We start from the raw sequence: 17,500 nt of genomic DNA, 5'->3' as shown, positions 1-17,500 counted from the left end.
ACGATGGAGGGATGGAGAGAGAGACACATGGAGCGGTGGAAGGATGGAAGGCAGGCTGGAGGGGTCAGGATAGACAGACAGACAGAGAGACAGACAGACAGACAGACAGACAGACAGACAGACAGACAGACAGATGAATAGATAGATGACAGATAGATAGAGGAAGGGATAGATGGATGAGACGGCAGAGAAGGGAGGCTGCGGGTGGAGAGGTGGAGACAGGGGAGGAGAAGGGAGGCTTCGGGTGGAGAGGCGGAGGCGGAGACGGGGGAGGAGAAGAGAGTCTGCGGGTGGAGAGGTGGAGACGGGGGAGGAACAGGGAGGCTGCGGGTGGAGAGGTGGAGACGGGGGAGGAGAAGGGAGGCTGCGGGTGGAGAGGTGGAGACGGGGGAGGAGAGGGGAAGCTGCGGGTGGAGAGGTGGAGACGGGGGAGGAGAAGAGAGGCTGTGAGTGGAGAGGGGGAGATGGGGGAGGAGAAGGGAGGCTGCGGGTGGAGAGGCGGAGACGGGGGAGGAGAGGGGAGGCTGCGGGTGGAGAGGTGGAGACGGGGGAGGAGAGCGTCTCACCAGAGGGTAAGTCATTGAGATACGCGCTCTGGCCACTTCAGCGGTGGGCAAGAGGGAGCTGGCTGAGATCATGTTTGGCACTTTGAGGTGTGTGTGTGTGTGTGTGTGTGTGTGTGTGTGTGTGTGTGTGTGTGTGTGTGTGTGTGTGTGTGTGTGTGTGTTGGGTTGCCGGGCCTCATACCAGCTGTGCCGCTGGACACAAGGAAGCGGCCAAAGCCAAAGAAGTGCTGTCTTAACATGGAGCCAAGAATCACCCAGCACCCCACTGGGCATCCTCACACTCACACACACACACACACACACACACACACACACACACACACACACACACACACACACACACACACACACACACACATTGCACGCAACAGTGTTCACGCATGTCACGGACACGCACACACACACACACACACACACACACACACACGCACAAACAAAGACAGACAGACACACACAGACACACACACGTGCTTGCACGTAATGTTTTTCACGCTTCTCACGCACACGCACGCACATACACACACACACACACACACACACACACACACACACACACAGACACAGACACACACACACACACACACACACACACACACACCACGGTTTTCACGCGTCCAAGAATAGACAAACATGTCAATAAAGTATACGTTTACACACAAACACACACATCGGCACATGTTGACACTTTTCACACATCTAGAAGAATATGTCTCACACACATACGTATGCCTCTACTGGTGTACTTAGTGGGAGGGACACACACACACACACACACACATACTGACATAGACACACACACACACACACACACACACACACACACACACACACATGTCATAACAATAAAAAGTCTGTGGTGGACGTGATGTGACTCCAGGCAATGAGGCGTGGAATGGTCGCACCTCGTAGCTCTTCATTTTCAACAATGTTTTCAATTATGGAGACTCATTCCTGAAGCAAGAAGCCATTGCAGGGACGTACGTGTGTGTGTGTGTGTGTGAGATTGTGTTTTAACACGCGCATATGTGTGTGTTTGCATATAAATGCGTGTGTGCCTTGAAAACGACCTCCTGGCTCCTTCTGTTGATGCTTTTCCTGTGTGTGTGTGTGTCTGTGTGTGTGTGTGTGTGTGTCTATGTCAGTGTGTGTGTGTGTGTGTGTCTGTGTATGTCAGTGTGTGTGTGTGTGTGTGTGTGTGTCTGTGTGTGTCTGTCTATGTCAGTGTGTGTGTGTGTGTGTGTGTGTTTGTGTCTGTGTGTGTCGGGGTGTGTGTGTGCGTGTGTGTGTCTGTGTGTGTGTGTGTGTGTGTGTCTGTGTGTGTGTGTGTGTGTGTCTGTGTGTGTTTGTGTTGATGTCAGTGTGTCTGTGTCTGTGTCTATGTCGGTGTGTGTGTGTGTGTGTGTGTGTGTCTATGTCAGTGTGTGTGTGTGTGTGTGTTTGTTTCTCTGCGTGTGCACCTGAGAGACGTCTGAGGGAAGCCCAACGGGGCCCAGGCAGCGAAGCTCTTCAGCCGAAGCATCAGCCGCTGGTGAAAACAAGGAGCTGGGCGTGGTGGAGGCAGCGGTGCGCCGAGGGGCTGAAGAAAAAACGGCGACTCGTCCTTTCTGGTTGTTATCGTATTATTACATTTTTTTATTCTTTTTTATTTTAAATCTTTGTCATTTCACAGGACGGTCTCCGTGGCTGAGGAAGCACTTCTTCCCCCGTTTGGAAGCGATGAACACGGCGGTCATTTGTTGGATTTTTTTTAATTTTTTCTTGAATTCATCGTCAGCACAGCCCCAGGTTTCCTTTCTGGTTGTTTTGTGTTTGTTTGTAATCTCCCAGCCTGGGTGCGTGCGGTTCAACAACATACGCACGAACTTCAGCTTTTCAACTTGTTTGCTTTAATTTTGCTTTGGAGCCCGAACGTACAGTGTTCCCCGAGGGACAATTCCAGTGTCCCCCGTCTCCGCACGGCCGAGTGCTTCGTTCCCACCGTCGCCGTCGTCACCACTGAGCCCCTCCCCCGGCTCTCAGGAGGCGCCGTCCATCCATTCATCAACACTGGTCTGGCTGACCGCCAGACGATGCTCACCGGGGGCGACGGCGGCAGCCGCTGACGTTTATCCCCACACGCGGAGCCTACCCGGCAACCCATTTTGGCTTTTTTTTTTTCGGTTTACACGTTTTTTTCGGCAGGAGGTGACGCTGCGTTCGCGGCCCACTCGGGGAAAAAGCTGTCAGTGACGCTGCGTGCAGGGGAACTCGGGGTGGGAAACGTCGGCGCCGGGCCATCGGCCGAGTCGGCATTTTAAGCGGCAGCGTGGGCTCGGAATTTTCGCAAGCGGCGCGTCCCGAGTCACGACACTGAAAAAACACAACGGTGATTGGTAAACGGCACAGAATACAGTGTGTGGAATTGCAGGGAAAAACTCTGCGGCAGACGGCACAAAATCCCACAATTCACAGGAGTTTGCGCGTCATCATCGCGCGGATCATGGCTCACGATATGTCCGGGGGACTCTGGCCGCTGGTTGCGCCGCAGTCCCGAATTTTGGCGGCGGCGGCGAGTGAAACGAGCACCTTTCAAAGCGATGTCGCGTTGCGCCGCCCTCAGAGCCCCGAGGGCCTGATCCGGTCCGGTCGGTCCCCCTCTCGCGGCCTCGTCGAACCGATCGCGCTTCTAGACAATTTGTCGTCCAATCGATAAGCCCCCGACCCCCCACCCCCTCCTTGACCTCTTGACCTCTGCACGCCACACTCCCCTCCCGCCGGGTGAGGCAGGTTTTGCGCTGGCGGCGGCTTTCACCGAACACAATCGCCTTCCGGGATACGTTTTGGGCCGCCGCAAAATGCGCCCGCCGACAAGCGCCCTCAGCCAATGGGATTCCGCCTTTCGGCAGAGGGCCTCCCGCCGGGCTGTCATCGCCCAATCAGGCTCTGCCGCGGGCGACAGCTGGCCAGCAGGGGGCGTCAGCGCCGCTGGAGCTACAGGAAAGCATCCCTATACGGCTCTAGAACATCTAAAGAGAACGTTTACCTCAAATTTTGCTGGAAAATACAGGGAAAAAGGGGGTCACGGTAGGATGGGGACGCCCGCAGCGTTTGAGTTCAAATCGGATGCCGCCGACTTCGCCGATGTTTGCGGTTGAAGGGCGCCGCCGGACCGGCCTCGCGCATCCTCGCCTCGGTGACGCAGACAGGGAGGGACAGCCCCCCCCCTGCAGGAAGCCGGAGGAGCCGCATCGACTTATGCAGAAACGTGACGCTCCTCCTCCGCGAGGGCCCGCGGGTCGATCTGCGCGGCGGCGGCAGCGGCTCGAGTGTCACCGCCCGCCCCTTCAAACCGCTCCGTCCAAGGTGGCCGGCTCTCGCTCGGCTTCTTTTTTTTGGATGAATTCGTCTTGGCCCGATAAAAACAAGAGCGCGGCGGGCGTGGCCGAGGGGAGGAGAGCCGGAGCACGAGCCTTTGCTTTGAAGATCTTCGCAAGCTGTCGTGGGGTGTTGCGTGTCGGTGACTCGCTAATTACGGTGACGGCCGCACGCGCGTGACTCGTTAATTTAGGTTTTGAGGGAGGCACTGGGGGGGGGGGGGGGCTACGTGGCAGCCTGTTGCACAAGGAGGGAGGTTATTGCGCGTATGGCACAAACACAGGCAGGGGGGGGGGCGCAGGCTTTGCAGCATATTGCGTTTTCGCCGTGGCAGACGTCTGAGCAGGGAACTGTGGTCGCTCTCATTCATCGTCATTTGAATGTGCAGTGTGTGCGGTCAACAGCGGTGGTGCGTTCGCAGACACACGCGCTGGATTATATGGATGTGGGGACGGGTGACAAACTCATGGAAAAACCAACACACAAGTGTTGTAGAGTCAAGGGGCCACACTTCAAGATGGCGGAGCCCATCCCCCCCCCCTTCGGAACATCGTGAGCGTAGTCCTGATTTTTTGGATGGTTCGTGACATTAACGATTGTCCTGTGGCTTGAGGGATGTGACGAGTGCTTATCTTACTGCTCGGAAGTCCGTCCCGACCGCAACGGTCGCAAGTCGGGAATATCAAACATGTTCAACATTTAAGAGCCAAGTCTCAAACATGTCTTTCCGCGTTCCGTCCGCACCCCGCGCTCCGTCCGCGCCCCGCGCTCCGTCCGCATTCCGTCCGCGCCCCATCCGCACTCCGTCCGCACCCCGCGCTCCGCCCCGCGCTCCGTCCGCACTCCGTCCGCGCCCCACGCTCCGTCCACGGCCCGCGCTCCGTCCACACTCCGTACGCGCCCCGCGCTCCATCCGCACCCCACGCTCCGCCCCGCGCTCCGTCCGCACTCCGTCCGCGCCCCACGCTCCGTCCACGGCCCGCGCTCCGTCCACACTCCGTACGCACCCCGCACTCCGTCCGCACCCCACGCTCCGCCCCGCGCTCCGTCCACACTCCGTCCGCGCCCCACGCTCCGTCCACGCCCCGCGCTCCGTCCGCACTCTGTCCGCGCCCCACACTCCGTCCGCACCCTGCGCCCCACACTCCGTCTGCGCTCCGTTCGCGCCCCGCGCTCCGTCCGAGCCCAGCGCTCCGTCCGCGCCCCACGCTCCTTTGCACCGCGCGCTCCGTCCGCGGTCCGCACTCCGTCCGCACCTCGCACTCCGTCCGCGCCCCACGCTCCACCCCGCGCTCCGTCCACGCCTCGCGCTCCAGCCCGCGCTCCGTCCGCGCCCCGCGCTCTGTCTGCGCCCCGCGCACCACACTCCGTCTGCACCCCACACTCCGCCCCGCGCTCCGTCCACGCCCCGCGCTCCATCCACACCCCGTGTGCGGTCAGCGCCCCGCGATCCGTCCGCGCCCCGCGCTGTGTCTGCGCCCCACGCTCCGTCCGCACCCCGCAACCCATCCGAGCCCCGCGCTCCATCCGCAGTCCGCGCCCCGCGCTCCATCTGCGCTCCACCCGCAGCCCGCGCCCCACGCCCCGCGCTCCGTCCCCGCTCACGACAGAGCCTTGGGGTTCGGCGGGGCTTAAGCGCGGCGTTCCGTGTGTGCGGCTCCAAAAGTGTCGGGAACTCGACCGGTGGGATGGAGCGCCAGTCTTCCAAACGATATTCCCTTATTTGGTGTTTTGATGATGGAGGAAATCTCCTACAGGCATAGGATTGGGTGGAGATTTTTGGGCGGTGACTGCGAAAGCCGTAACGTAGGATTTAAATTGTTTTCTCCCTCCATTCAGAGCTTGGAAGCACCTGCATCCGTTATGTCTCTACACACATTTATTCATGTTTTTCCATGAGTTTTTCACCCGTGTGTGTTTGTATGTGTGTCTGTCTGTGTGTGTGTGTGTGTGTGTGTGTGTGTGTGTGTGTTGTGTCATATTTCCCAGGGTTCTGTGCGTCTCCTACACCAGGACGGTCCAATCGCTGGCAGTGCGGCCGTACTGCAAAGAGAGCAAAAGTTCGGGGGAAGGATTAAAAAAAGAGAGAGGCGGGAAGAGAAGCTCCGGCTGCCAAACTAATAAACTTCCGTCGCCTTCTGACGCCATTTATTTGCGCGAAACCCCCCCCCCCCCCCCAAAAAAAACACAGAAAAAAATAAAAAATAAATATCCACGAGCAGATCTGCAAAGTCGGCCGCCCAACACAACACCGGCGCACAAAAACAGCAGACATGAAAAGAGAGATAATAAAAGACAAACAAATAAATAAACCAACTGTTCCGCAGCCTGTGACAGCCGCGCAGACAAATCCAATTATTTGCGTCTCATGTTGCAAATTTGGTCTAATGGTCGGAGTGGGGAAGTAAATAAGCGTCCGCGGAGGGGAAACAAAAGAATGTGATTTCTAATTAACTTGAATGAGGAACGGCGAGGCGACTTACTAAACCCATCTTTCATCTGCTGCCTCGACCACTCGCTTGTTTGCTGCGCGGCGCTGTCTGCGAGGTGTGTGTGTGTGTGTGTGTGTGTGTGTGTGTGCGTGCGTGCGTGCGTGCGTGTGTGTGTGGAGGGGGTTAACAGTCGTGTTTTCCTCCAAATGAAATGTCAACAGATTTAAATGCGCCGCAGAAGGCGCGCCTCGTGTTTCCCAGCGTTTTGTCGATTTTATTGTTCATTAAGCTTCCCTTCCGCCCTCCTCCTCCTCCTCCTCTTCCTCCTCTTCCTCCTCCTCCTCCTTATCCTTCTGTTGTTACTTGTTTGGGGCTTGGTTTGCAGCGCCTCGCCTTTGAAGATCACAAAAGGCGGTGGTAATAATTGGGTTTGTGTAATTACAGCGAGCTCAATGAGAGCATTCAGGAGTTTGTCTTCCCTCCATCTGCAGTCCCCCTCCCTCCGCCATTAGACTCACAGTTAACTCTCTCTCTCTCTCTCTCTCTCTCTCTCTCTCTCTCTCTCTCTCTCTCTCTCTCTCTCTCTCTCTCTCTCTCTCTCTCTGAAGCGCTGACAGGAGGAGAGATAGTGTCGCCGCACGCACACACGAGGCCGAGATGAAGCACAGCACATCTTCCAATCAACTCAAGTCCCGAACTGACCCCATACGGAGGAAGAGAAGCCCAGAGAGGGAAAGTTTTCTTTCTTTTTTTTTTAATTTAAATTATATTCGAATGGGTTTTTTTCTACTTCATTGAGATCATTATTATTTGTCTTAATTTATATTGTTATATTGTTATTGTTAGTATTATTATTATTATTATTATTATTATTGTCTTAATTCATGTTGTTATTATTATAGATTTCTAATATTATTATTTTTAATATTGTAATCATTATTATTATTATTATTATGATTATTATTATTATTATTACTATTATTATTATACGGGGTCCAGCCTGTTCAGATTTTTATTATTACTTTTGTTTTGGGCATTTTTCCAGCTGAAAGAGCTGAACCCACGGACAAAAATGAGGTGTCGTTGGATTCGGGGCAGTCCAGACATGTTGTGGTCTAAGTCTGATCCACATCGATGTATATTTGGAGCAGGAATTTGAGAAAAAAAAGTTTTTGTGAAAGACATGGAGCCGGCGCACTGGAAGTAGCCGAATGAAGGGACCCAGGTTGGCGGAGCGGGGCGGGCTGGGGCGGTGAAGCAAGCTGGGGTGGGGGAGCGGGGCGCTTTGTGACATCATCATTGCCCAATTCGTTATAAAGGTTCAGGTTGTGGCTCTGGCAGGGGCTTTTGTATGGGGCGAGGTGTTAGTGTGTATTGGTTGCCTCTCGAAGGATCTGCGCCGGGTCAAGACGGGAGACGGCAAGAACTGATGCTGCGTTCCATGGGAACTCGGAAAATTGGGACTCGTGTCAGTAGGAAGTAATGCTGCGTTACACTGGAACTGGGAAAACTGTTATTTGTGACTAAAGCAACTAACCTGGACCCCAGGTTAGTTGTGTTGCTGTCTGCAGCTATATTTATTATTATTATAATTATTATTATTATTATCTTTACCTCATATGTTTATTTGTAATTATATGTCATATTATTATTGTTATGCGCTGGTAATGTAAGAACTCTTGTCATGGCAAATTAAGAACATTTGTGTTGAGAATTAAAATTCCAAATAATTTAATTTTGGAAAGAGAGGGAGAGCGAGAGAGAACATCAGGCTCTCTCAGACGACCTTGTAGCACGGTCGGTACGTTTCCCCCCAAAATATCACACTTTTGTGAATTGATTCAAATGGCCTCCTCCGCGTTATCTGGTCACTTTCTTGGATCAAACATCATAATAAAGACTTTCTTGTTGTTCTCTCTGTATTTAGTGGGATGTTGGAAGGGAACGGCTCGCTGATAGTTCAGGTCATTCTTAATAGTTTTGGCCCTCACTCTTCATATTCATATTTATTCATCCTGTATAGAATATCATCCATATTCATATTCATATTTCCACCCACAGCAATACAAGCAACCGCACGGCCACTTAGCCCCTGCCACAGTTCATTTCACGTATCCTGTGCACAGAATCACTAATGTTTATTTGTTATGATAATTTTTGTTTTGTAATTGTTTTTCCTTTTTGTCTTTTTTTCCAGACTTTTCAGCTTTTTTATAATGATAATTGTCTCGACAGTAATGCACCAATCCGCACTGAGACCAATTCCTTGGAAATGAAAATGTACTTATATGTAAATGCAAATGAATAAATAAACTGTGGCTCTGATAACCCTCAGTTATAATACCTCAGTCGACCTTTTCAACTTAAAGCTCTCTTAGTGAAGCTCCTAAAAAAACAACCTATTACAAAATCACCGTTTACCTTGTTTGCACTCAAGCTTGTATCCGCCCCAGCGTCCCCAGACACTTTACATTTCTGTGATTCCATTGCGACCGGGCAGAGCTACACCAGAACGGTGTTTAAAGAATTCAGAAATAAAAAAGGCTTTTCTTTGAACGGCGGATTGTCAGAAGACGTCTTGCGTCCCGCGGTGCAGCGCGTAAAAGCTTTTAATCGCACACGTCTGTTTCGCTCCCACGCAGAAAGGCCCAGGAGGACAGATGTTCAGACAGCTGTGGAGGAGCGTGTGTGTGTGTTTTGTTTTACGATACTTGTGAGGACCGTACTGTGGATTGACTATCTCTTTGGTTTGGAAGTGCACCAGGAACATGGTGTTCACTAGCAGGTGTATTTACTTGGACCTCACTTTGATACAAGTACAGGAATTTGTGTGTGTGTGTGTGTGTGTGCGAGCGTGCGTGTGTGCGTGTGTGGGTGCACCTGTCCCCTCACCTGTATATCTGTGAGCTCCTCGTGCAGCCTGTAGGACAGCTGTGAACCGCTCCCCTGACAAGGAATGTCCAGGTTCTAGAAACACAGACACACACACACACACACACACACACACAAAATCAAATTTAAACCAGATTACCCTGGAATACATCGTATTTAACAATATCAAACATGACATTAAACATGACATCCTATAACAGAATAGAAAACCATAGATATTATTTCAGATATTATTATATTCTAAAGCAGCCGCGAGGCCCTCGCATTTAAGTAACACTTGAGTCCAAAAACCATTTAAATGCTAATTTTTTGTGTAAAATACCTTTGGGATAAAACACTTTTATGGGGCGGGGGGCGGGGGGATTATTTCAAAGTGGAGATGCTGCGTTACGAAGCGCATATTTGTATTTTATTAAACAGAATTAAAAGGCAGGTCCGTGGGCCTGACAGTATCTAGTGGGGAATGAGCCGCTGTAACAGGCAGATTAAGCCGTTAAGTACAAGCCGCTGGTGGATGTTAATTGTCTGCGTGCGGGGCCGGGGCCCCTGAAGGACGGGTGCGAGCGCCGGCCCCGGCCCCGTCCTTCAGCGCATCAGATCAGAGCCTGATCCCGGGATTATCTGTCAGGAAGACGCATCAATCTCCACAGAGGGGAAGTATAATTAATCCCTCCGCTGACAGGTAATCTGGAAAAAAACCCAGATTACAATTCTTTTAAAGTACGACGCCCGACACGGGCCTTTAAGAAAGCAGACAGGCAGACAGACAGACAGACAGATATGTAGATGTATCTCATCTCTCTGTCTGTCTCTTTTACATCGTTTTCTGTCTGCCCCTTTGTATCTTCCTCAATTTCTTGTTCCTCAATTTTTTCTATTTTATATTATTATTATATTTATTTTATATGATCTTTAAGTGCATTCATATGTTTAATAAGATCATAATTAGTAAATATAATAATAACAAAATATTACCTTTTATGAATGTGTAACACTACATTAATATATAAATACAAACAATATATATCTTTATATATCAAAATATATATTATATCTATATATATAGATATAGATATCAAAATATATAGTTAATAGTTTTATGAAGTATATATTTCTCAATAGATGCACTAAACATTATACTTTTACTATACAATTAACTTTAAACATACATTTATTATTGTCATTATATTATTATATTTATTCTGAGTTAATGTTTAATAAGTAGTTAAAAAGTGAATAATTCTTAAATATATTGATTACTAAATATTAATGTATAACATTACATTAATATATATATATTAACAATATATATTTTTGCAAAATCAATATTTTATAGTTTTTGCAGTGTATATTTCTCAATAGATGCACAAAACATTATATTTGTAATAATGTTTTGTGCATCTTTTTATATATTTTTATTTTATACTTAATGTTATGAAAAGAATCTTTTTTATTGCACTAAATGATCTTTTCCAACACTGCAGCAGCAGCGTGCACTCCGGGCGTGGCCCTGGCTTTACCTCTCCCTGGTAGAGGACACGTCCCACTTGGCTGACCACGCAGGCCGTCCCCGAGCCGAACATCTCCCGGACGCGCCCCTCCACCACCGCACACCGCAGCGCCGCCATCGTCAGGTGCCGCTCCGTCACCTTGAACTCACCCTGCCAGACGGGGTGAGCGGGAGAGAGAGAGAGAGAGACTTTGACTTTTAAGGTTCCTTTATTTGCAGTAAGTCAACAGCAGAAGCTTGATTATGAAGGAAACAAAATACAAAAGATTTGAGACAAACCACAGGAAAATCACAGGTCAATAATGAGGGACAGAGCACAGCACCTCCCCAACACCCCAAACGAATTTGAAAGTGTCCAATTTTCCAGTTTGTAAAACTCAAACTCCATCCTGAGGCGGGCTGAGAGTAGACCAATCATCATCTGGGCCGGATCCACTGACCCCTTTCTTCCTGCTTTTCCAAACCCCCGAAACAGTGCTCACCAGGACATGGACAGACTTGTTTGACACGGTGGAAACAGGACCGAAAATAAAGAGTTTAAAAGAGAAGCTCTCCCCCAGAGCCTGAACCCACCGCCCCAGCAGCCCAAACAGCCCCCGCAGCCTAGGGCACAGAACAAACAGCCCCTGCAGCGTCTCCCTCTCCGAGCAGAGGATGCATCCCACCCCTGTGCTGGGATCCAGGTGCCACATCCCAGCACAGGGGGGGGATGTGACCCTGGATGTAATGTCAATAAGGCCTTGTCCCCCCTCCTGGACTGGTAGATACAGGGCTGCTGCTCTGATCCAGTGCTGACTAGACCAGAAGAAGTTCACAATGGCCCTCTGGATCTCCTCTAGCAGGAGTCTGGGTGGATGCAGAACGCTTAGTCTGTGCCATAAGGTCGAGGCAACCAAGTTATTAGCAACCAGTACCCTCCCCCTGTAGGACAGCTCGGGTAGCGGCCATTTCCACCTGGTCATTCCGGCACACACCTTCTCCACCACACCCTCCCAGTCCTGCATCTGATACTGCTCCGAGCCTATAAACACCCCCAAAGCCTTCATTCCTCTCTTTTCCAACCTCAGGCCCCATGGTAAACTATGAGTTGTTTTCCCCTCCCACCTTCCCACCTGCAAGGCCTCACTATTTCCCCAGTTTATCCTAGCAGATGAGGCCGGCTGATACAACCCTAAACACATTACCAACCTCTAGATATCTTTCTGGTTGTTAATAAAAACATTGACAGGGGCGGGCTTCGTGGTAGCCCCGGTAGGGAGAGCCCACTCAAGGGAGGAGAGTTGCCCAGAGACGGGACAGCCCTGTCTGATCCCTCTCTGTACAGGGAGTGGACGGCCCACCTTGATTATGCAGGAGGCTCCTTTGTAAAGGAGCTCTGCATATTTAAGAACATTTTCCCCAAATCCAAATGCCTTTAAGGTTGAAAATAATAAGCCACGGTCCACACGGTCGAAAGCTTTCTCCTGATCAAAGGGATAAAATAGCAACATTGATGTTAATAAAATGACACAGGTCAAACAAATCTCTCATTAAAAACAAACTGTCCTTGATAGATCTGCCTGGTGCGCAATAAGACTGGTCTTTAAAAATGAACAGCTCTAAAACTCCTTTCAGCCTGTTGGTCAGGACTTTAGATAAAAAGTTTGTCGTCAGTGCTGAGCAGTGCAACGGATCTCCAGTTTTTGAGCAAAGCCAAGTCTCCTTCCTTGGGTATGAGAGAGAGGGCTGCTCGCCGAGAGGGGACTGGTCGTACACACCAGTCCACACGGACTCCAGCAGCACCTGGTGCAGACCGTCTCCTATCAGGCTCCAGAAATGCTTGCAGAACTCTGGGGGCAGACTGTCTATTCCAGGAGCCCGCCCAGACACCAGCTGGCCCACGGCAGAGGCGGGCTCCTCCATTCCGATGGCAGCGTCCAAGGCGTCCTTCTCGAGCCGAGGCAGCCCCTGAAGAAGCTCAGCAGCACACGCTCCATCACAGCCCTCCGTCCTGTAGAGGGCGGTGTAGAAGGCCACCGCATGCTCCCTCATCTTCGCCGGGCCGGAGGTCACCCTGCCATCCGGAGGACGGAGACAGGCCATCCGTCCGGACCGCTGAAGAAGAATTCTCCAGGTTGAAGAGATAGGAGCTGGGGGCGTCCATATCCCTGATGCTGAGGTGGCGAGCCCTGACCATGGCACCCTTCTCTCTCTCCTGGAGGAAAGTGCTCAGCTCCTGCCTCTCTCCTCCCGCAGCCTCCCACCAGCAGGGGCGCTGCAACTAAAGAGGCCTCCCTCGATGTCCCTGATCTCCTGCTCCAGTGTTTTTATAGCCTCCTTAACCCTGCTAGTGGAGTGAGCACAGTGCCGGTGGCAGAAGACACAGATTTCTGCTTCACCACCCTCCCACCGCTGACTCAAGGATCTAAAGTCTCCCTTTCTGCTCCTCCAGGTTTCCCAGAATAATTTAAAACTTCTGCTAAAAGTGCCGTCCTGCAGCAACTTAAAATGCCAACAAGAAAAGGGCTTGGTGCTGGGTAGCGTGCGTAGCTCCAGAGTGACGCGGTGATGATCTGTGAAACCTACAGGGCGAATGGAACTGCCTAGTAACCTGGAACTGAGTGTGTGTGATGTGTAAAGCCTGTCCAGCCGAGCTGCCGTCCAGAACCGCCGCCCATGTGTACTGTCTGTCTGTCGTATGTTTTGTTCCCCATGTGTCCATGAGGTCATGCTGAGCTGTAAGTTCAGACAGACAGGTGGAAGAAACTCTGTGGGGTTCCTCACTGGTCCTATCCAGACTATAGTCCGATGTACAGTTACAGTCCCCACCCGTCACAATGTAGTCACTCTGAACCCCCCCCCCGACGCTGCAACGTTTACTTTCGTTTTTTAAAAAGCTCCACCCTCTGCAGGTTCACTTTCCTGAGAACTGTCACGTGTCTCTTCTTTTCATCCAGCGCTGCCCCTGCCGACTTCCCCAACAGCCACAGCTTTAATAGATTTTCCGGTATCAGGGAAGTGATCTGTGACTTGGCGGTGCACCAGGTCCACGTGGGGCTTTAGAAACCCATCAATTCCATCTCAGGTATACAGGTCTTCATTTGGGGGCTGGGAGTCTGTCACCGAGATGCAATCCGAGTCAGATTCTAATTCATCATTGTCGTTACTCGTCACATCAACGCTGACCGACATTGGCACGGCCCTCTTCCAGGGGTCCGCCACCTCTCCCCCAGTCCACTCGCTGGGGCCAGGCTCCGCAGCCCGCTCCCCGCCACTCGGCCCCGCAGCCGGCACCCCGCCACCCGAGCCGGAGGGAGAGAGAGAAAGAGGGAGAGAGAGAGAGGGAGAGAGAGAGAGAGAGAGAGAGAGAGAGAGAGACAGAGAAATAGAGAGAGGAAGACAGACAGATAGACAAAAACAGACAGACCGACACGGACAGAGACAGATGAAGACAAACGAGACCGATAAGAGACAGTGAGATAAAGACGATCTCTCACTCTCTCTCACCCATTTGCTGGTCAGCTCCAGGATGCTCTGTCTGGTGACGCCGGGGAGGATGATGCCGTCCAGAGGGGGCGTGGCCAGCTCCTCCTCTGGGGACAGAAGAGGTAGAAGAAGGTGGTGGAGAAAAGTGGAAGATGAACTTGAGGATCGTCTGCATGACGTGTGGACCGCAGCGTGCACTGACAGCACATATCCACTAGAGGTCACCGTAACACAGCTTTTAGGCTTCCCATCATAGGACACCCACCGTAATCTATTTAGATATTATGGGATATTTCGTTTGAATTACCTGCGCTCACAACTTTGTCAAGAGACAGAACGTGCAATTTCCTGTTTAACTGCATTGTGTGTGTGTGTGTGTGTGTGTGTGTGTCTGTGTGTGTGTGTGTGTGTGTGTGTCTGTGTGTGCCCGTGCCGAGTATAGATAGGGGAGCAAGTTAATTCAAATTTAAGAGATAAATAAAGTATCAAATTCCATTCCAAAAGATATCACTGATATTAACATTTCATTGAAATAGTATTATTATTATTATTATTATTATTATTATTATTATTATTATTATTATTATTAATAATAATAATATTATTATTCCTATTATTATTGTATTATTATTGTATATTATTATTATTATTATATATTATTATATTATTATTATATATTAAATATTAGATGTTATTATTATATATTACTATTATATATTATATATTATTATATATTATTATTTATATATATAATTATATATATATATTATATATTATAGTATTATTATAATAATAATAATAATAATAATAATAATTATTATTATTATTATTATTATTATTATTAATAATAATAGTAGTGTTATTGTTGATATTAATATTAATATTAATATTAATATTATTCCTATTATTATTGTATTATTATTAGTAGTATTATGATTGATATATTATTATTATTAATAGGGGTCCAGCACGTAGGGCTTGTTTGAAGCAGTATGTCACAAGGATCTCATGGTTGAAGCTTCATCCAAATTGATCCTCATTCAAATCGATCCACATATGGAGAAGAAGTTAGTGAAAAACCCCTAAAAATTTGACCTAAATCACAGACACGGTCTTATGCATTTAACTCCAACATATGCGGCGCCATGTCCAGTGTGCGGTGTAGACTCCGTTGTGGTTAGAGACTACAAGCGATACGTGTATTTATGTACCTTCTCGCCTGGAAGACGTACATATTGCATATTGACGTGACATATTGAAAATGTGGTCCAAATGTTAAGCTGTCGTTATAAAATGTTTTAGTTAATCAACTACATATAACACAGTGTGTATAAACACTGCTTACTCTTGACATTTTTATACAAGTTGTCCATTTTCATTTTCATATATACATAAGAATTCCATTTAAATAATACACAGCCATGTGTGGTGTTTGAAAATACTGTGATATTTGTTTGATTATTTTGTCCGGCTATTTGGACAATTGTTTCATAAAACAATAAATACAATATTGTCATTTCTTGTCCTAATTTCCGACTTGAAAAGCTACCTACTAAATTGTCTACTTTACAAATTACACATAAAATTTGGACTTTTGGCTCAGCTATTTAGAACCCTTATTTAGAATTGACCTATTCATATGACAAATGATGTCACTTTATCAATTTAAATCAATGGTTGACGTCTGGCTGAAATGGGAACGCTTCATACGTAATGTCATGACCGCTTGATTCGTGGAATTAAATGAACATAACTACATGATGTTTGTAAGTTTAGTCATTTTGATGCATTTCACAAAAACCCCAAAAATGTAACACGTACCTAAAACAAACTGGACCCATGTATTGAGGCCTGCAGCTCTATTTATTATTATTATTATTGTATTATTAGTATTACTGTATTATTATTAGTAGCAGTAGTATTATATATACAGTATGTATGTATGTCTTGCCCTAATATTGAAAATGAAATATAAAAAAATAATAATTACAGATCAATTAAAATAATAATAATATTATTTTTATTCACCTCATGAAACTGCTCCGTCCTGCTTGGATGGCTTGGGTAGTGTCGTGTTCTTAGTGGGTGTTTGTTCTGTGTTCTGTTTGTTTGATTTGTGTTTTTGTGGTGTTTTTTTGGATGTGCCGGGTGTTGTTTTGCGGCGGTGCGCACACACCTCCGTCCTCGTTGGTCCAGTGGAGGAAGATGTTCATGGTTCCCGCCTCAGTGATCTGCTGGTCGTCGCCGTACAGCCACAGCACCTGCTGGCAGCCGTAGTCCACCGCCTCGTACTGGGCGTACAGCGACGCGCCGTAGTTCCTGCAACACGCGCCCACGTCACAATTATGAGGTCATCAGCGATTATTGGACTATTTGAGTATTATTTTAGGTGACCGCAGTCATTTCTGCAAAATCAGCAGAATGCACCAAGGGAAGTTTCCACCTGAATGAAAGGGGATTTTGAGCCGATATTAGAAACACTCCAATGAATAATATTGTGAATCAGGGGCGAAATCTGCCCAAATATTTATGTTCATATCTCGAATGTCAATAAAGGTTTAAACCAAACACACATGGCGGCTGAAACCACTGACAGGAAGTCGTTTGGAAACGCCTGTTGCCACTCGGGAGCTTTTAGGACAGACAGACGTCTGTCTTGTCTGTCTGTCTGTCTATCAGTCTGTCTGTCTGTCTGTCCATCCCTGCATCCGTTTATCTATCTAGCCTTCTATCCATCCCTCCCTCCCTCTGTGTGTCTATCTCGCCCTCCATCCATCCCTCATCCATCTATTCAACCATCCATCTATCTATGCATCCCTCCCTCCCTCCATCAAGCTATCTATCTGTTATGCACTCTGTCTGTCTGTCTGTCTGTCTGTCTGTCTGACAACAATGTGATGGTACAACAGGGTTATTGCCTGAATTTACCATCAGGGATGAATAAAATGTTACTTTATATTATGTTGCTGCTTTAGTGTGTGTGTATGTGTGTGCGTGTTTGCATGTGCGTGCGTAACTTGATAAAGTGTTAATATGCAACACAAAGTGCTTGACCTAAATGGCGTGCAGAGCAGCGATCAGTGACTACTTAGCGACAGAGTTCATGTCACGGGGCCAATTACAGGGATTTCCATAGATTTGCTGAGAATCTAAATCATTGTTCTTCGTTGTTTTCCAGGAAAATTGCATCCTACCCAAAAGGCTTTTTGGGTTAAACCCTCCGAGTCTCGGAATGTTTTCCTCTCCAGAATCCAAGAAGAATCCACCCCGGATCGGAGCCG

General features: G+C 48.6%; 1 protein-coding gene across 1 annotated transcript in view; it reads right to left on the bottom strand.

The window, feature by feature from the left end:
- Positions 1 to 5,031: 5,031 nt before the first annotated feature.
- The window catches only part of LOC307246319 (branched-chain-amino-acid aminotransferase, cytosolic-like), a 21,375-nt gene continuing 8,906 nt past the window's right edge, over positions 5,032 to 17,500 (bottom strand). The window contains exons 7-12 of the mRNA XM_080022223.1: positions 16,396 to 16,538; positions 14,241 to 14,326; positions 10,765 to 10,905; positions 9,245 to 9,319; positions 5,207 to 5,963; positions 5,032 to 5,176 (exon numbers count right to left, since the gene is read on the bottom strand). Coding sequence (XP_079878349.1) covers positions 5,925 to 5,963; positions 9,245 to 9,319; positions 10,765 to 10,905; positions 14,241 to 14,326; positions 16,396 to 16,538 — 484 coding nt within the window. The 3' untranslated portion in view covers positions 5,032 to 5,176; positions 5,207 to 5,924. The remainder of the gene's footprint in view (positions 5,177 to 5,206; positions 5,964 to 9,244; positions 9,320 to 10,764; positions 10,906 to 14,240; positions 14,327 to 16,395; positions 16,539 to 17,500) is intronic.

Source organism: Zeus faber (genome assembly GCF_960531495.2).
Source record: "Zeus faber genome assembly, chromosome: 21".
NCBI lineage: Eukaryota > Metazoa > Chordata > Actinopteri > Zeiformes > Zeidae > Zeus > Zeus faber.
The sequence above is the reverse complement of the archived record's forward strand: the minus strand, read 5'-3'. Positions and strand labels throughout refer to the sequence as shown.